The 17,655-nt window shown below is 36.9% G+C and overlaps 1 protein-coding gene across 2 annotated transcripts in view; it reads right to left on the bottom strand.

The window, feature by feature from the left end:
• PRKN (parkin RBR E3 ubiquitin protein ligase) overlaps positions 1-17,655 on the bottom strand; it is a 693,755-nt gene that overhangs the window by 104,936 nt on the left and 571,164 nt on the right. For both annotated transcript variants that reach the window (XM_042025061.1, XM_042025060.1), the window contains one exon: positions 7,927-8,076. In XM_042025061.1, the coding sequence (XP_041880995.1) occupies positions 7,927-8,076 (150 nt within the window). The remainder of the gene's footprint in view (positions 1-7,926; positions 8,077-17,655) is intronic.

Genomic DNA, 17,655 nt, shown 5'->3' on the forward strand with positions numbered 1-17,655 from the left:
ATCAAGTAGGGGAGAATAATCTTATCCTGAATGTAAGTGAAATATGAAGCCAGAAAACAGAGTTCTCTTTTTCATACATGTAGAATTAACGGGCAATTCCTATAAACAGTTTATTTTTCCTTCTTTCTGATTTTTGCATTCCATGTCTTTTCTGATGGGCCACATGATAATACATTGTCTCCTGACTGTCAGACATATTTCTAGGCACTTCGTTGAAGAGGAGATGAGTAGTAAGAAAAAAGTAGTTGCAAGTTCTCTCCAGTCATAAACTTCCATTATACTTAAGACTAGATAGAATTATGAGTTCATCTAACATAATCTCCTGAGCATCATAAGCCATTAAGTATCACCCAGATACTGCTACATGGAGCCCAGTTACTTCAATTAGACAAGAGCACTGCAGTTGTCAAGAGACTAAACTGTGCTGTGCCACAGACATAGTCCAAAATAGACAAAGATGTCATCAAACCCTGTGGCTCTTCAAATAACAAGGAATTTGTAGGTGAGAAATGCCCTCCCAGATTCCTGGAGATGGTATTTAGCTCATCCACCAACTCTTGCATAGAATATCAAGTCTCTGACAATAAGCCCTGAGAGAAAATTTTGTCTTTCCTTCAAATTCAGGGATCAATTTATCCTGACCTGAGCATCAGAGCATGATATACTCAGTGGGTACTTAAAACCAGGAATCTCTCCAGAGAAGGTACTTTTTTTTCTGAGGTCTTTTTCCACATCTGTGTGCTAAAATCAGTTTAGGGTAAGCTGTGGATTATGCACGTTTTTGCATTGCATCTATTGTAAAATGTTGTTCTCTTTCCACAGATGAAGAAAATGGAAGCCCAGGCATCTTTGGCTCTGCAATCTAAGTACTGAACAAGCGACAAAGTCGAGTGTTTGGTATCTCTAATATGAAAACCCTTGTCAACCTTCCAGGGGATTGTTTGATCTAACAGTTTACAAGGACTACGAGTTAGCTGATAAATCCCAAAATCAACTACTGATGTGATTTTAAACCCACCTGCTATTATGTCAGCCCTCAATTTAAAATGGGTCTCAAATGCTTGCAACTTTAGCTCATTCCTATTTCAGACCAATTGGTTAAACCAGGACAATATATCTTCTGCAAGACAAATCCCAGTCTGAGCTGGTTTACACTCACAGACATCAGTTTCATTGTCTCTAATTCCTAGGTCTGTGTGTCCAGTTTTAACTAATCTTTACAAGGAAGAACTTGTTTTTATCCTAGTTTAATATAATTTCCCTGATGCAAATACAGTGTTATTCTTATATCTATGATATCTCTAGATTACAGAGATCATCCATCCTCTTATTGGGTAACTACCTCTTTTCTCTGCTTCCTTAATCCTGTCTTAGAACACATATGACAGATTTTAAATGGTTTTAAATTTTACTAGGTAGCCACAGAATAATAAGTCAAGCAAAAATAACTGAAGACACCGCACTTTCAATTTGCAATGTAAATGTACAAAGCCATTTTCCAGATGCCTGCATGAGGCAGAAGTGAGGTAAAAGCTATACCCTACATAAATCAAGGGATACAGAATTTTATCACATGATATGAGTCATCCCATAATATTCTGGAAATCTAGCAGACAAAACTAATGAAGTTTCAGTTTTAGCTCACATAGCGTGGAAGAGACTCACATATTTTCTAACAATATTTTTCTAGGTAGTACTTCATGATTTGGGATGTAAAGGAAAAAGTGGTTATTCTTCTGCTATTAAACCAAGTCCAAGTAATTGATTTGTTTTCTGTATAAAAAGTATTTTTCTTTTGCTAGTCCTATGAACTATTGTGATCCATATTATTAAAAATGGAAACATTCTCTAGATTGCTTTATCCACGTGCTGCTAACAGCTGACTTTCATATCAGTCACTAGATCAATGAATTGCCCTGCACTGCAAGATATGGGCAATGAAAATAATGCACCTTGGCAGCAATATATAGCTGGTTAACTGCACAGTGCAATTCTGGGGTAAACACTTTATTAAAACATTACCATTCTACTACATCTTAAAAAGCCCCATGCTTTTATAGTTAATTTTAACCCATGTAAAACAGTACCAGAAGAAAAGCCCACAAATCCAAAAGGAATTTTGGTCAGCCTGTCATATTTTAGCAATGAAACAACTTGCTCTGCCACTGAAGCATAATGTGTCAACAAGATGGAATTCCACTCTCTAAAGGCTAGAGTGCCCACTCAATAGAAGAAAGCAGTACATGATTACTGCTTAGAGCTTGTGGCGCAGTGCTAGCAACTCAGCATTTAGCAATAATAGAAAATGTCTGTCTCATTTTCATTCCCCTTGAAAACACTCCCTATACAATATTATGAAACACTCCTGCTGTGAGCTGGTTTCTTAATCACAGCAATATCTTCAGCTATTACCTTTTCCATGGTCACACCTTTCTGGTGAATTCCCTTAAAAGCAAAAATTCAATGACATACGGAACAAGGACAGATACCTGAAATGTAATAACAAGGAATAAGCCTTCAATTTTGCGACGGCTACTAGATAGCAGCAATCTTCTATTTCCATTTTAGTGTTTTGCAAATGACATAAAGGTCTCAAGGTGTTTTGTTTCCTGAATTATTCCTCTGTTTTTCAAACCTTGGAGCCTCTATTTTCTGCTTCTGCTTCAACTTCTATTCCCATCTTAAAACTGAGAGAAAAATTCAGATCATTGTACACGCAGCCCTTCTTCACCCATGACCTTTTATTCATCTGATTTTAAAATTGAAAAAAAAATTTTCAGTCAAGTACCTTCAAAGGTTGTCTTGAATTACCACTACTCATCTTGACTATCTTTATATCTCAAATTATTTTAAATGTTGCCTATCTTCTCTTTATGTACATTGAAGATTCTCCTGGTACTACTAACAAAGAAATAAAGTACATGTCCTGAACCACAAATTCATACCTACATCTTTGTTTGAAAATAAAGTCTTTGAGGTTAGTCAGACTTTCAAAAATTTTGATCAGGCAATGTAGATGGAATAACATGATAAAACCAGATTTGAAAGGGAGAGAAATTGCAGAAAGAAAGTACAAGTTGATCATGACAATGCATTGCATTAAAACCTAACTTCACAATAAAAGACTTATAACTTCCAGATGTGGAAACTGTTTTTCACTTCAAAAACTCTTGTGCACTTTCACATAAATGAAGCAGTATTTGCAAGCTGGTTCAGATTCCAGAGGAAGTATAGGTGCACATAGCACTTCAACCAATATATAAAAGCCTAAATTAAACAACCCAGCTCCAGAAGTTTAGAAGGACATATACAACTAACATTTGAATTATCAGAATTAAGTGGATAAGAATTGCTTGGAATTTTTATAGTTCAGATTTGTCTCCTCAAGACAAAAGATCTTCCCCAATAGTTTGGGGTTTGTCTACATGCGTATTACTGGGCTTAACAAAGACATTACTGAAGATGAAACGCGTCTGCTAGGACGCGCATGAACACACGATGATGAATCATAAAAACCCCAACTTTGCAAATAACAGGAGTATGTAGTGCACTTCTCATGTAACTATTTTAGAGTGTCCTCTATTCTATTAAGCTTTCTGAAAAGGCAGACAATTATTAATCCTACAAATATGGTGCAATTGCTTTTGACATATGCTTCCTTAGCCATGGAAGAAGAATGCAAGAAGAAATCAATGAGAAAAAATTGCTGGGTAGAGTGAAATTGCCTTAGGGATTTTGTTTTATGTAATACAACAGCCTAAGAATTCTATTTATAAGGAAGACATGGTATTTATAGCTATTGATTTTTTTCAGGGACCTCTTGTCGTCTGCAGCCATAAAATTTCACCTGTCCTAGATGGGAACACATCTTTTGATGTTCTTCAATGCACTTTGTTTATGGAACAGTACATACGGTGTAAAAGAGATGAAATACCCCCAAATTTTGTGTTCCCTTTGAAAGACTATAAAATTTACTTTATCATTGCACATTTAATACACTGCACTTGAGTACCCACTTGCAGACTGGAGTTTCACATTAGGGGATCTAAAAGAAGAACAACAAAAACATCAATGATGACAGCTTATTCCTAAAACCATTTAAATTGTCACCCAGACCTTAGTATAGTTTAGAGTGGTCTCAGGACCTCCATGGACCTTCAAGAGTCAGGTCTCCTAGAAAGGGATTATCAAAGAACAGACAATCTCTGTAAATACATTCTTCTTTGTGCTTACATATGCTATGCTAGGAATGAAGAAACTCAAGGGGAAAAGAACAGCAGAGGCTCTGTCTCCACTATCCTGTATCTCCCATCTCACCCCATTTCAAGGGATGGGTCAACTGATAATGCATGCTGCAAAACATTTACCATTGTTGCTGCACAACATACCATTGTGGAGCAAAATCTGGGATGCAGTTACACATCAGTCAGTTATCATCCCATTGATACTGAAAGATACTGACAAGGAACGTTTTGCAAGGCAACTGAGCTGTCTGTGCAAAAATCAAGGCACACTTCTTAACAAATAAATAGTATAGCCCCTTTTGAAGATCCATTCTAACCTGGTTTTAACTCCAAACTGCTTTAATGTATAGTAAATAATATGCCAGTATAATACAAAACAAGACCAAAATGTTTTATTCATAAAGCTTTTGTATGTCTTGTTTACCACAGCTTTTCCTGTACCTAGGCCAGCTGGTACAATATGTACTATCTACTGCGTTTTGTTGCTGTTTTCTAGTATTAAATATGTCAAGATTTTATAGCTGAGCAACAGAAGTTAATAACATAGGTCTGATGCATAGTAATGAAGGTAGAATACTGTATAATGGTAAATTTTTGTAAATCAATTAATAAGTTTATGGCTAATAATAATAATAAAAAGGAAGATTAGACTTCAGTGGAGTCAGTCAGTGGTTCCACAACATGGCTCTAGGTGAGGACCATCCATAATCATTAAAAGGATATCTGCATACTACTATTCAGTCAAGATAAACATTTCATCTCAGGTTTTTTTTTGCCTGAAAGCCTGAATAGACAGCAGTGCCTGACTACAGGGGTACATTTAGAGATGATTACATTTAAACGTCTTTCCTCATCTTTTTGGTACCGTTCTGTACAGGCATTTACCAAACTGTTTCTAGGCCCTACATGTTGCTGTTTCCAAATTTCCTGAGACAAAGCAAAATCTATCTTTTAACTTTCCCAAAGGCCCTTTTAGCAAATTATAAGCACTCTCCTGGAGATTCACATTTACCTTTGATACCAATGGCAGTTCCTCTGCAAAAAGAGATTACAGTTTCTCATTCCACATAACAGAGTAAGAAATTGAGGAAACCAAAATGTCTGCATCCCAGCCTGGCTTGATCACCTGTTAATTTTTCATTATTCCTTCAGTTTTGGTCATAGTCCTTACATATTTGGGACTGCCTCCCATACTTATCTCTCTGAATATTGGAATATTTATTTTGCCTCAGTCCTTGGTGGCCAGTTTATTCTATTTTTTGGTTCCTTTAGCCTCTACTTTCCTAAAATGGTTGTTGAAACCCCTTCTCATTCACTGTCTCGACTTTCTCTTGACTGCCTGTCCTTCCTCTCTCCCCATGTCATCTCATCAGCTAATCAAAATCCTCAGCTACTTGAGGGTTGTTAGCTACCCTAACATGCCAATTCAGACCTGAGAAATCAATTCGTTCTGTTCAAAAGGCAACTATTTCTCTGCAAGGGTTTTTGTGTGAATAACAGACCACTGATGTTGGATGTAACTTCTGCTGTTACCAATATGAACTTTAAAGAACCAAAGACAGAGGTTCAAATATCCCAAAAGAGACTCTACATAACCAAAGTACAGCTTGAAGAATGACGCGGACATCCATAAAGAATCTCCAGATTCACACCACTTTCCTTATTTCTTTGCTTACCAGCTTCAGCAAGGAATGTATTTCTAATCTAAGCTGTACAGGTTAAGTACTGCAAAACATCTTTTCCAGCCTTTATCTGGATGGATGATAGGGACATTCTTCATCTCGGGCCTTTCTTTGAGCTTGTAAATCATGCATACACTCATGGGGGAATGCTGAGCTCTGAAATGGATCTTTCTGGATTCCATAAAAACTAGTGGAAGGCCTTCACACTACAAAAGGTGAGGTTTTGACTGGGAAAAAACCACATCATAGCTTAAGAATAGAAAACACTGAAAATGACTACATAAATAGAGTAAAAATAAATAGCTTTTCTAACTGTCTTGCTGTCCTTGCAGGTGGATCTTTACCTTCAGCCAACTTTATCACCAGCATCTGATTTCAGTGCTAGGACCCTCAACACAGCAAGTCTGTGACAAATCTTCCCTGAGGTTATAATTTTTTAGGGTGCAAAGAAAGATTCAAAGGCATATATTTTCACTCTGTTCCATTATAGATTCTGAGGAAGGGCCTTAATGTTGCCAAAATTTGGCTTACAGACCAGCCTCCTGCTTCTCATTTCAGCCTCGGTGAATTGTACCCTGTAATGTTCAAGACATCACATAATTCAAAACAAAGGGTGATCTTACACTCAAGGCTGCAGATCTGATCGCTACCAAGCACAGCTCGGAGTCCTTAGAAGGAAACAGAGAAGTTTGCTAAACCGGGCAATATATCAAGCCTTTATGCTATGTACACTTTATCTACAGGGCATTTTCAGATTTAGAATGATGATGAATGAAGCTGCAAAAATACAATATGATTTTCACCACGTCAAGGCAGAGAGCTGAATAAAAATTATTTGTGATTTTATCTTTTTTAACCAATGCCTAATAGTTAATCCAGAGGCATTCCCTTTTGTTTATGCAGTTGTGTTTCTTATTACTTTCCCAGATTCTGCTTTGTTTTGCAGCCCCATGTCTGCTCAGTGAATTTGGGTAGTACTCTATTTTACATGCACCACTGCATGGACATATAGGAAGTCTTACCAAGGTCGACAGATGCTAACCTACTCACAGAAGACGAGTTACTGCAACTTCCTAGTTCAGCAAACTATTATTCTTCCATGGTATCAGTTTGGGCAACATCAAAACTACAATAAAAAGTGCATTTTACACAAGAAAGACAGCAGAAAGAGCATCATAGTATTTTACAAATATAGATATTTTATCTTTCATAGTGTTCATGGAATTCCACCACAATTCTAACCATGGAAAGAGTCACATAGTGCAAACACCAGTTAGTCACTCTGACTGAACATTTAATAGGTTCTTTTATTTATAGATTTGTCTCTATGTATATCTATTTTCCCCAAAGCTTGATTCTTGTAAAGCACTTGCTTTTTCTACTGCCAAAACTGTCGATAGTCCATATGATCTGATCTCCTAGCAAAAACATTTTCAAGTTTCATCTGATTTTGATTTCCATAAATCCACCATTAATTGTTCATTCCCCTTCCTTAAAAGCAATTTTTATGAGTACACAAAAATATTTATATATTTCTTTTCATCATGTATTTTTACATGCACAAGCAATGTCATTACAGTGTCATGAACAGGCTATTCTATCTCTCCTTTTTCTGTAAAAAAAAATTTAATAAGATAATGAATGGTTTGCTCAAGACCCTGTTCATTTTAGCTGAGTGCTAGGAGAAGAAAGAGCCCATTTGGACTTTCATTTGCACAGTTCAATTTCTTACTGTAACTGCTCAGCAACTTCTTAAACCAAATAGAGCACAGAATTATGGAATGGACACATTCTACATGATGAAGTCATCATTCCTAAGCCATTGTGCTATATTTAAATTGTTTATTGAGCTACATTATCCCACTCTGGTATGAAGGGCAATTCAGGGTCACTGATGGAAAAGGTAAAAAAGCCAACCACATTTTCCCCCTTTGTCTCAGCATTCGTTGTCCAATATCAGTTATTTCCCACACCACTAGAAGGAAAACATAGGTTCTTACCCCACAGCCTAGTCCATTGCCTGGTTCACACACGATTCTCCTCAGCCCTGGCTCAGGAAGCAGACCTGCTCCACAGCTGGGGGTTGGACACAGCACTCCTCCCATCTGCAGCACACATTCCTCGGCCCCATAGCGCTGGTAACGGTTGTACTACAATACAACAGACTGGTGTTAAACTCCTAGCAGCATGCAAAAACACCCCTCAAAACTTTGAGCTTGACTCTATCCCACATAATGCAGACAATTGTCCTAATGTCTCACATATTAAGTTTAGGTTATTTGTCAAAAGTCTAAAACTTTGCAGTACTACTAAATGGGGTGTCACTCTGCTCCAACTCACATCATATGCATCATTTTCTGGCTCACAGCCATTTTCACCACCAGAAGATTGTGTGGGATATTAAAATCAAGAAAATAGCAGACTTCTTCTGTAAGTAACACCAAGTACACTTATATTACTATAAAAAATTATTGTAAATGTCATAAAAATAGTCCAACAGATAAATGATAAAAGTTGTATACAGATTGAAAAGAACACACAAAATTCCCCCTTTGGGGATCTATATCTAAAGTACAGTGTAATGTTTTGACCTTAAGGGCTGTAAAAAATTTGCCTAGGCAACTTTATTTTAAAAGTAAGCCATCATTAAACTGATCAGCAGAATAATTCTCTTATATACATTCATTTCAATGCTAGGTATATTTTTTCCCTGGGTCTCCCACGAAATTTTCTTTAGTTTTTTCACTTTTCATTTAATTCCATCCTGATAGCCTAAAAGGTCATGGAAATGCCTTAATTTTAATGATGGAGACACTGACACACAGCATTAAGTAACATGCTCAGTGTATGCTCACTGACAGAAATGCCTGCTCTAAAATGACTGATGTCACTGCAATAACTTTCCCATGTCTAATTTACCCTGCTTTCAGCCAAAGATAAGCTGAGCTAGTACAAATCATGCTGTGTACATGTAAATCACATCCACTCTAGGGTTCTGTTTTGGTGCAGTTCCACACCAGTGGCGATATAACCGCTGTAAACCAGGCTTCAGATTCGCCTATAAATCTGGTCTATTGTGGAGGGAAATAAATGAAAGCATTTGGTCCTAACAGCCCCAAAGAAAACAGGCAAATCCAAAAGGCCAAAGAGGAAGGGAGTAGGTATGAATTTTCTCTGTGAGCAGACTTCATGGTGTGCTAAAGAAACAAAAGAAGAGCTTTATGTTACAGGACTCACAACAGTATTTAGTTCTTTGTAAGATTTTATCCCATAATGGCTCATGAAAATACTGTTCCCGTTTTTGGGAGGATAACAAAGAAAAAATTCTTTCTCAAATCCACACTCCCCTCCAAAGAAATCTTTTGAGGAAAATAGAATCCTTAGGACCAAGACCTCTTACATGTAGCATACCAAAAAAAAAAATTAAATTACAAAGAAGGCTCTACTACATATCTTCTGGGTACATTTCAGAAGATTCTTCTGCAAATGCTGTCACGTGTCTTGTTAAACTGGCTTCTGAAAATAATAATAGAGCTCTTAAAAGACTTTAACATATAGACACAAAAGTTTGCATCACAGAAAAAAAAATCAACCCAAACTTAAAGTATCCACCTTTGTTAATTAACAAAAAATCCAAACAACCTCTCAAAAGAAAAACAAAATCTAAAAGGAGAAAAAGACTTCAAAATATCATTCAGTGTATGAATGTTAGCCATAAATTCTGACTTAAGAATCTTGTATTTGGAAAAATAGTATTTTGAGGAATGTGCAAGACATGTCTGCAAAGTCTCCTTGAATGCGGGGGCTCAAGAAGTCAACTGGTGTTTTCCTGCATTATTCTCATGCTCAAACCCAGAGTAATGGCATAAACATTTAATGTTGGATGCTCTCAATTTTCAGCAAAGTTTGTGGTCCTTCCACTAAATACATGTTGAGTGCTCCAAGTCCTTCTGCTGGCTTTTATAGAAATATAGGTAGCCATTGTTCCAAAACTCTCTAGTAGCCTAATTTTTCTTCAGGGCACAGACTGGACCTGAAGGTGAGGATGATGATTGTCTTACCCTGTTAAGAGGGAACTTTGTGCTGGATGTGGGATTGTTAATAGCTTCTGATTATAAAGGCAAACACCAGTGACGCTGTACCTGAGATTCTGTCAGCATTTACATTAAAAATTCTCAGTAGAAAAAAAGGAATATACTTTCCAGCCATTACCTTAGCCTGAAAGGGCATGGAGAGATTTCTCTCATTTCCTCTCCTTTATTTTTTTTTTTTAATTTGTCTTGTTAGGGAAAGATACAGAATGTAAATATCCAGTTTACCTACTGGCAAGGTGGACAGCAATATGGCTTCTGTCCAACAAATTTGACATTTTATACAGGTTCAGCACAGAACTCATGCTAAATCAGTATGGCACCCTCACCAGTGATTTTCACACTATAACAGCCAAAAAACTGATCCAGAAAAGATCCTGCTAAATGCATTTGCATATCTCGATATCTAGTTACCAGCCTGTTTTCTACCTTCAAAGACCAGATACATTTATGTCATTTTCCAATTTCTTTTTCCTTGTAACCTGCTCATTTAAAGTCCAGCAACCAACTGAAACACCTAAGAGCAGAACATATGCATGTTTGCTGCCATAACACAATCTACACAACATATGTGGATTTATATTCTTTATTCAGTGGCCTGAAAAAAAGGACTCACTTTACATTAAGGGTGCATTTATAAAAAACTTTTAAAGGACCAAAACACTTATCATGAATTATTAATTAATTATTTGCATACAGTGACAGATCATATCTATTAGAGACATTTTTTCCGGTATACCACAGCCATACACATCACACTGGACTGATGTAATCAAAATGCATTAAGCAAGTCAAATTTAAAGAGCCTTTAAATGTCTTTGGAGCCCATGATGTGTTTTTGATCACATATCTGGATGAAATATTTAAGGATATCACAGCACACAACACCCACTGGTTTACTTTGCCTCTTAACTGGAGATCTAAAGTAGAATTCATTTAACTTACTTTGCATTTCCACAGTGATGATGCCTATAGTTGCACTGCTTGTGTAGACTTCCTTTATAATTAACAGGAGAGATAGGATCCAATTCATCTTTACACCTTTAAATTTGTACATCAGCACAAGAACTGAGTGCTGAAGTGCCCTGTTTTTTTAACAATAACGAGACATCAGACAACTTCCTAGATAACAGCACCTGAACCAGGTGACTCTCACAATAGCTGCCTTAGTTCCAATAAGTTTGATCCTAACTCACCTGGCCTAAGCTATTTTTAAAACCAAGGTTTAGGTATCTAAATAGCTTAGACTGTGAACCACCTTGCAGAATTTTAGCTCATTGAAAGTTAAACATCTCGCCTAAACAGGGTTTCAAGTGCATGAGAAGAGGTAAGATCTCAAGAAGGGAATTTATCCTGACTTACATACGATGTCTAAGATAGGCAAGATCAAGCACCCTACAGAAGTGCTATAGTTGAAGCTGAGAAAACTAACTTAGACTAGATATCTAATACGTAAAGAGCTGTCATTAAATGAATCTAACTCTTCTGTCCATTCAAAATATTTCACAGTATCTATTACTCAATTTTTATCAGTGTGCCTCCTATTTAGAGATGCACTCATCATGTGTAAAATTGTTCTGCATGCTACAGGGAAGAAAGTATCTCCAATTAGTTTTAGGAAAAACCTCTCACAAAGTATAATATATGGGAAACTTGATGGAACTGGCATTCATGGCACCTGATTTCATTCCTGGCAGCAGCACAGCCTTCCTGCGGCTTTCACGTAAGTCATTTAATCTATGCTTCTCATCAGTTCCCCGTTTGTAAAGAGGAAGAATGATACTTGCTGATTTCAATGTAATGTTAAGAGGCAAAAGCCATTAATAGTCATGAGGATGTCAAATACTATGGTAATGAGTGGCATAAAATTACACAGAAATCATCAGCCATCTACTGCTGCTAGAAAGCAGCTTTCAAGCAAAGCATGTCAGGCAGTTATGGGCTACTGTAATAAGGTCCTCAGCAATACAGGTAGGTAAATATTTGCTGGATTCTCCACAGAACCATATATTTCAATGCCTATTTGGAAAAAAACCACCCCAAACCTTCAAAAATACAATTTATTCTAAATCATTGGTGCTAAGACAGCTAAAGGTATATGAACAAGGTAGTTGTAAAACATTCTGTTTGTTCTCTGAGAACTGCATCCCTTTCTGAACTTTCCTCTCAATTTGTAAATTGTCCCAGTCAGCCCAAATCTATACGTTTCAGGGAATAAAATTTGGAGTGGAAAAAGCTCTACTCATAAGCCCTATTTACAATATTTTGACCATATAATGAACTTCTTTTGTGCAATCTTTGCTTGTAAGACTTGCCAGGGCCTTTAGATTATAAATTACAGTATGACATAGACATGGAGGCTGGATAATTGAAACCATTTATTCCTTGCTCTCTACTTTCCAGGTTGGGATGGTTTCTCTTGAGTGTTAGAACAGTACTGGGTTTTCAACCAGTAGAAATTCAATCATTTGATGCTGTAAATCAAGAGTAATATAAATGAAATCACCAGGCTGACACAGGAATAACAGGTTAACTATAGATTGCAGTCTTTTCAGTTACATTGAGATTCAGATACCAAGACAAAACTGAAATGCACCTGGGTGTGCAAAACTCCTGCAAAACACGCTTCATGAATACAGTGATTCCTGGCCATGTAAATTAATTAAAAAATTATGATTTAATATCATAGAATTATAGAATGGTTTGGGTTCAAAGGAATCTTAAAATGTCATTTATTCCAATCCCTCCACCGCAGCACATATGCCTTGAGCTGTTTTAATTTTGCTTTTATACTTTGGGTATTGTTTTATTTATTTACCTTTACTTATTTATTTATTTACCTTTACTTATTTATTTATTTATTTTCCCACACCTAAAAGCATCTGCTCAGTAGCAGCGTTGCAGAGAACTTTGGACAGAAGTATAACAGTAGATGTAAAGCCCAAATCTCTGAAATGTAATTCAATTACTTGTTTCTTTAACTGCATGTATGAGTCTCAGAGGAAAGCAAATCTACTTTCTGGAGTCAGATTGTTTTTACTGCTCCTATAAATCAAATAACCATCTGTGTGTTTCAAAATTAGATTGTGGAGGCTATTAGTCCATAATGTAGACTAAGCACTTTATTTATATGTATTATGCACATACAAAAACTCGAAGAATTAGTTCCATAATGTAATTAGGCAACTAACAGTACAAAACCAGTAATACTCCTTAAACTAGTAAAAATACTTACAAACGTGTCATCTAAAATACAGATAAAAAAGTGATGGACTGACATGGCTCTCCATGGAGCACCCTTAATTTATTTCTCCTAAGTTTTTGGGCTCTTCTGCTGGCCACTGGTCAGATTGGAAGAGCAAGTTCAGAGCATCAGCTCCTTCTTGTTACCACCGGAGCACTCATGGAGACAAAAAAGACAACCACCTCTAGAGGGCTGGAATTTGCCTGACTGGAGAGTCATGGAAAATTGGGTAAGGCAGTTGTCTGAAGAAAATATTTAGGAAAGAAACTTCTAACTGGACCAGTGCATCACCATTCACAGACAAAATTAAACTGGAGTAGAGATGGAGAAAAAATAAGAGAGATTGCAGTTAGAGGAATGATATGAAAGCAAGCACAAGGTGAAGAATATGAAAAGAGAAAATAGAGAACAGAGGACACTAGAGCAGCTTGTATTGGAAGTCAAACTGAATACATGAGGGACAACATGAAGCAATGAAGAAAGGAGACTGAGCACAATGTATGGGTTAGCACTGTATTTACAAACTACAGGAAGTTTGTGATCTTCCACCAGGTACTTGAGGGATCAGTCTGAATAGACTGAATGCTAAAGATAAATATTGGTTTCTTCCCACCCTTGTGGACAAATGCACATTCCTCTTCTCACTGCAAGTAACAACCATCAAGGCTGTAATTGATTCAAGGAAATCTGTTCAGCTGATGCTGTTGCAAATTGTGGAACTGAGTTTCAGTGTAGTGGATACCGGCTCCCAATTCTCAGGTCACAAGAGTGAACCCATGTATATTCCTTGAAAGCAGATCAAAGCTATGCAAGGGAAGGTAGACGTCCTAACTTCCACATGAACCTGAGATCCTGAACACTGGTGTTCAAATCTTCCCTCTGAATTAAATAAAATCTGGGTGGAAGAGAAATTTGAATTCTATAAAAAATGACATTATTTTTGGTTTTTATGGAAGAAAAAAATCCTTTAAATTAGTTTTGACTAAGTACCTTCTTTTTTTTTCTTCATTCTTTATTTCAGCTGTTGAACCAAAAATAAATTACTTTTCCTTGCCCACTGTATGGACAATAAGTTAAAAAAGTGTAAGAAAGTAGAGATATCCTGCTGAAGACAAGAACTTAAAGGCTAAAGTTATGATACTCCGTAAGAGACAAAGCTGAGGAATTCACACAAATCCCAGCTACCTCTGAGTGAGGGAAGAAGGTGGTTTGGAGATATTCCAGGCAGGTACAGTATAGGAAGGAAAGAGAGGCATACCACTAGTCATATGAAGTTGGAAGACTATAAAATTTGTTGTGAAGTTCTAGCTATTAAAAAAAAAAAGTGGTGTAAAGAGGATCTAGACTTGAATGCAGTAGCTCAGAGAGTGGGTGATGGGATGGTGATGACAAATCCAAAAGGTGAGCCAAATGAGATGGAGAGAAAACAGATGTTAGACAGAAAAATGGCAGAAACTGAGAGATGTGTGTAGGTATCACTTATATTGAGTAGTAGCTGAAGCCAGGGGACTGGGTGGGAAGCAGCAGAGGTGTAAGAAAGTACACTTTTAAAGATTAAGGTTTTAGAATACTAACAAAATAGCTTTGGCTTAATTATTAGGACTTGGAGAAATAATCCAATGAAAAATTTATTCTGTTCTTGAAATGATTTGAATTACTGAGATGTAGCTTGTATTTTTTCCAAGTGTAGTTATCAAAAAATCTTAACCACAAATACTTCAGAAGCACTTTGCTGATCATATTTGACAGTTTCCTGCACTAAACTCAGCTGATTAATTAGAATTGTCATATGACATTACTTTTGCCTGAATGGGTAAATATATATCAATTACTTTAAGACTGGATTTATATGAATATTCAGTAGCACGCATTTGAGAAAAAAAATTCCTCTAGCAAGTATTGCAATTAAAAAAAAAATCAGCCTTGACACATGCACACATTGTATACAAAATCCTTCCAAACCTCAATTAATGTTAAATGATCTCTAACCACGCTGTGTTAATTTCATACTTGATTTCTGTATCTCCTAAAGTTAAAGCTCACTGGGAAAACTAGTGCAAGCCCACACCACCTTTGAAGAGCATGGGAACGTGCATCTAGAGATTTTCAAAATAGGGTATTCTAGGGTATTCCTCTGCATAAGTTTTCCCTAATTGACAAGGAAATGTGGGAATCCCCCCTCAGCCCAAAAACTCAAAAACCAAAACCCCCACAAAACAAACAAACACCTCCTCCCCCCCTCCAAACTGCCCCCATTCAAGCTTGCTCAGATTCCAGGGATATAAATGCTTACATCATTTCTAAAAAAAAGTGAGCAGTGATATGATATTTCACTAACAGCTGATAGGAGAGATCTGTTAAAATTGATCATTCCCCTGTCAAAATATCAAGGAACTGGCCAATACATCCTGCAAAGTTGTCAGAGCAGATGATGTAACAGAGAAGCGCAGCTATACATTACTTAGCAGCTTCCTTTTCTGTCACTAGCAAGTCATCTGCTTCATCTGTGCTGCGACCTGTTGGGGGCACTCAGGTATAGCAGCAGATTGCCTGCTCTCGCGTTATTTGTTTTCCCTTCCAGCCTTCAGATGTAGCTGCTATTTTATTCATGAATCACAATATTCCATTTAAACAATTAAACAAGACTTTTTTTATCACTTTGGGGACAAGAGGGAAGTTTCTCATAGAGTCATTAGGGAGACTCCATAACAGTTCACTGCAAGTCATCTTGCTAGGCTGGTATATTGTGTTTATGTTTGAATTAGAGTGTTTTCTCTGCTGTCTCTGGCATTGGCTTGTAGAATTTACCTGCCCTCCACTGTATTTGAACAGAGCCCATACTTGGTGCATTTTTAGCATATTTTTGTAAGCAGCCTGTACTATCACCACTTGTAGAAACATTTACTTGTAGAGACAGCCAGCCTGACAGGGCAAATGGCTACTGCAGGAGATTTTCTTACATTGTGCTATTTTTCAGTAGCTCCCCACTTAATAAATCTTTCAACCCGATCCTGACTGTATCTCAGGTACTTAGGAAATGGAGGAGTTAGCCAGCAGATTGGGCTGCACCCATTAAGCTAGGGGAAAATGATGGATTATGAAAAGTGAGAGCAAATGGCAAGAGAAGGTGCAGCAGAGCTTTGGGCAATTAGAAAGCTTCAGGCTTTACCCTTCCTGGGACTCCATGTGCAGGAGACTCTCTTTGTCCTGTACAGACCTTTGTGGACTGGGAGAGTCTGTGAAAAGGGGGTCCAAAAAAGCCAGTCAAAGCTGCTCCTGGAGACTTTTCCCGGGTCAGACTCTCTGGCACCTTCTCAAAAGGTCAAGTAGGGTAGCAATCTGTTGCTGAGTGTATTGGTGTTGCCTTTTAAGCCAATTACTCTGGAAGCTGGTTTTATGTGGTAAATTAGGTATCCCCAACGCATATCATGTACCAGGGAAACTTGTACTCTTCTATTTCACCACGCAGACTATGACTGTGTCTTTCCATAAAGCCTAAAAACTGATTCCCTCTTTAAAAACTATCTTATTGCCATCAGCTAAACCTTAAAAGATAGATTTTCCAGCTAGAATAAATTTCCTGCAATATATGTTCCTAAAGGAATAGAAGACATGGAAATTTTGAACAAGAGTCTTATTATTATTATACAATTCCTGTAAGGAAATATTAATCAGTAACTCTTCACACTTCTATTTCTCAGCATTGGTTTTTCATCAATGCTTACATTTATATAATGACAATTCAGATAGACAGGCAGACACATGTTTTCAAGAGGTTCGATCCTGAAAACCACCCAAAACCTTTCTTTCCTAATGACCTCAACAAACATTTTATATGGTCAGTATTTACATTTATATGACCATTTACATGGTCAATTTATTTATATTTTTACTTACTGGAAACAAATGCTCAGTGAACAAAAGGGGGAGACCAGGGGTTTTTTGCTTGAACTCTGAGGAATGGGAGATATGCAACATAGGAAGCATGTTGGTGCTGGTAGAGTGGTGGAAAGGTAGGAAGCTGGGAATATTTTGTCTTTCACTACTGAGAGGTATAATAGGATCTAAGGTTTGCAAGTGATTTGTAAACAAAGAATAAATGCTTTTCTAGGCAATAAACTGCAGTTTAAACAAGAATTAATCCAAAAAAGTCATGTAATGTGTATTCTAAAGTAGATCAGAACAGATTATCACAATAGTCCATTCTGCTTTTATAATCTGGCTTTAAATGCATAAGCACTTTAAAAATAAATCAAGATTGGATATGAAGCAGGAACATGTCCCTGTATTTCTCTGGCTATTTCCTGGAGAAAATATATGATGGTTTATAATACTGAAATTGTAAGGAGTCTGAATAAAATAGTGTTATAATTAATTATGAATTTTTCTATGTA

The sequence above is a fragment of the Corvus kubaryi genome, unplaced genomic scaffold, assembly GCF_017639235.1.
Source record: "Corvus kubaryi isolate FWS band 111438036 unplaced genomic scaffold, C.kubaryi_AGA036_p1.0 37266, whole genome shotgun sequence".
Classification (NCBI taxonomy): domain Eukaryota; kingdom Metazoa; phylum Chordata; class Aves; order Passeriformes; family Corvidae; genus Corvus; species Corvus kubaryi.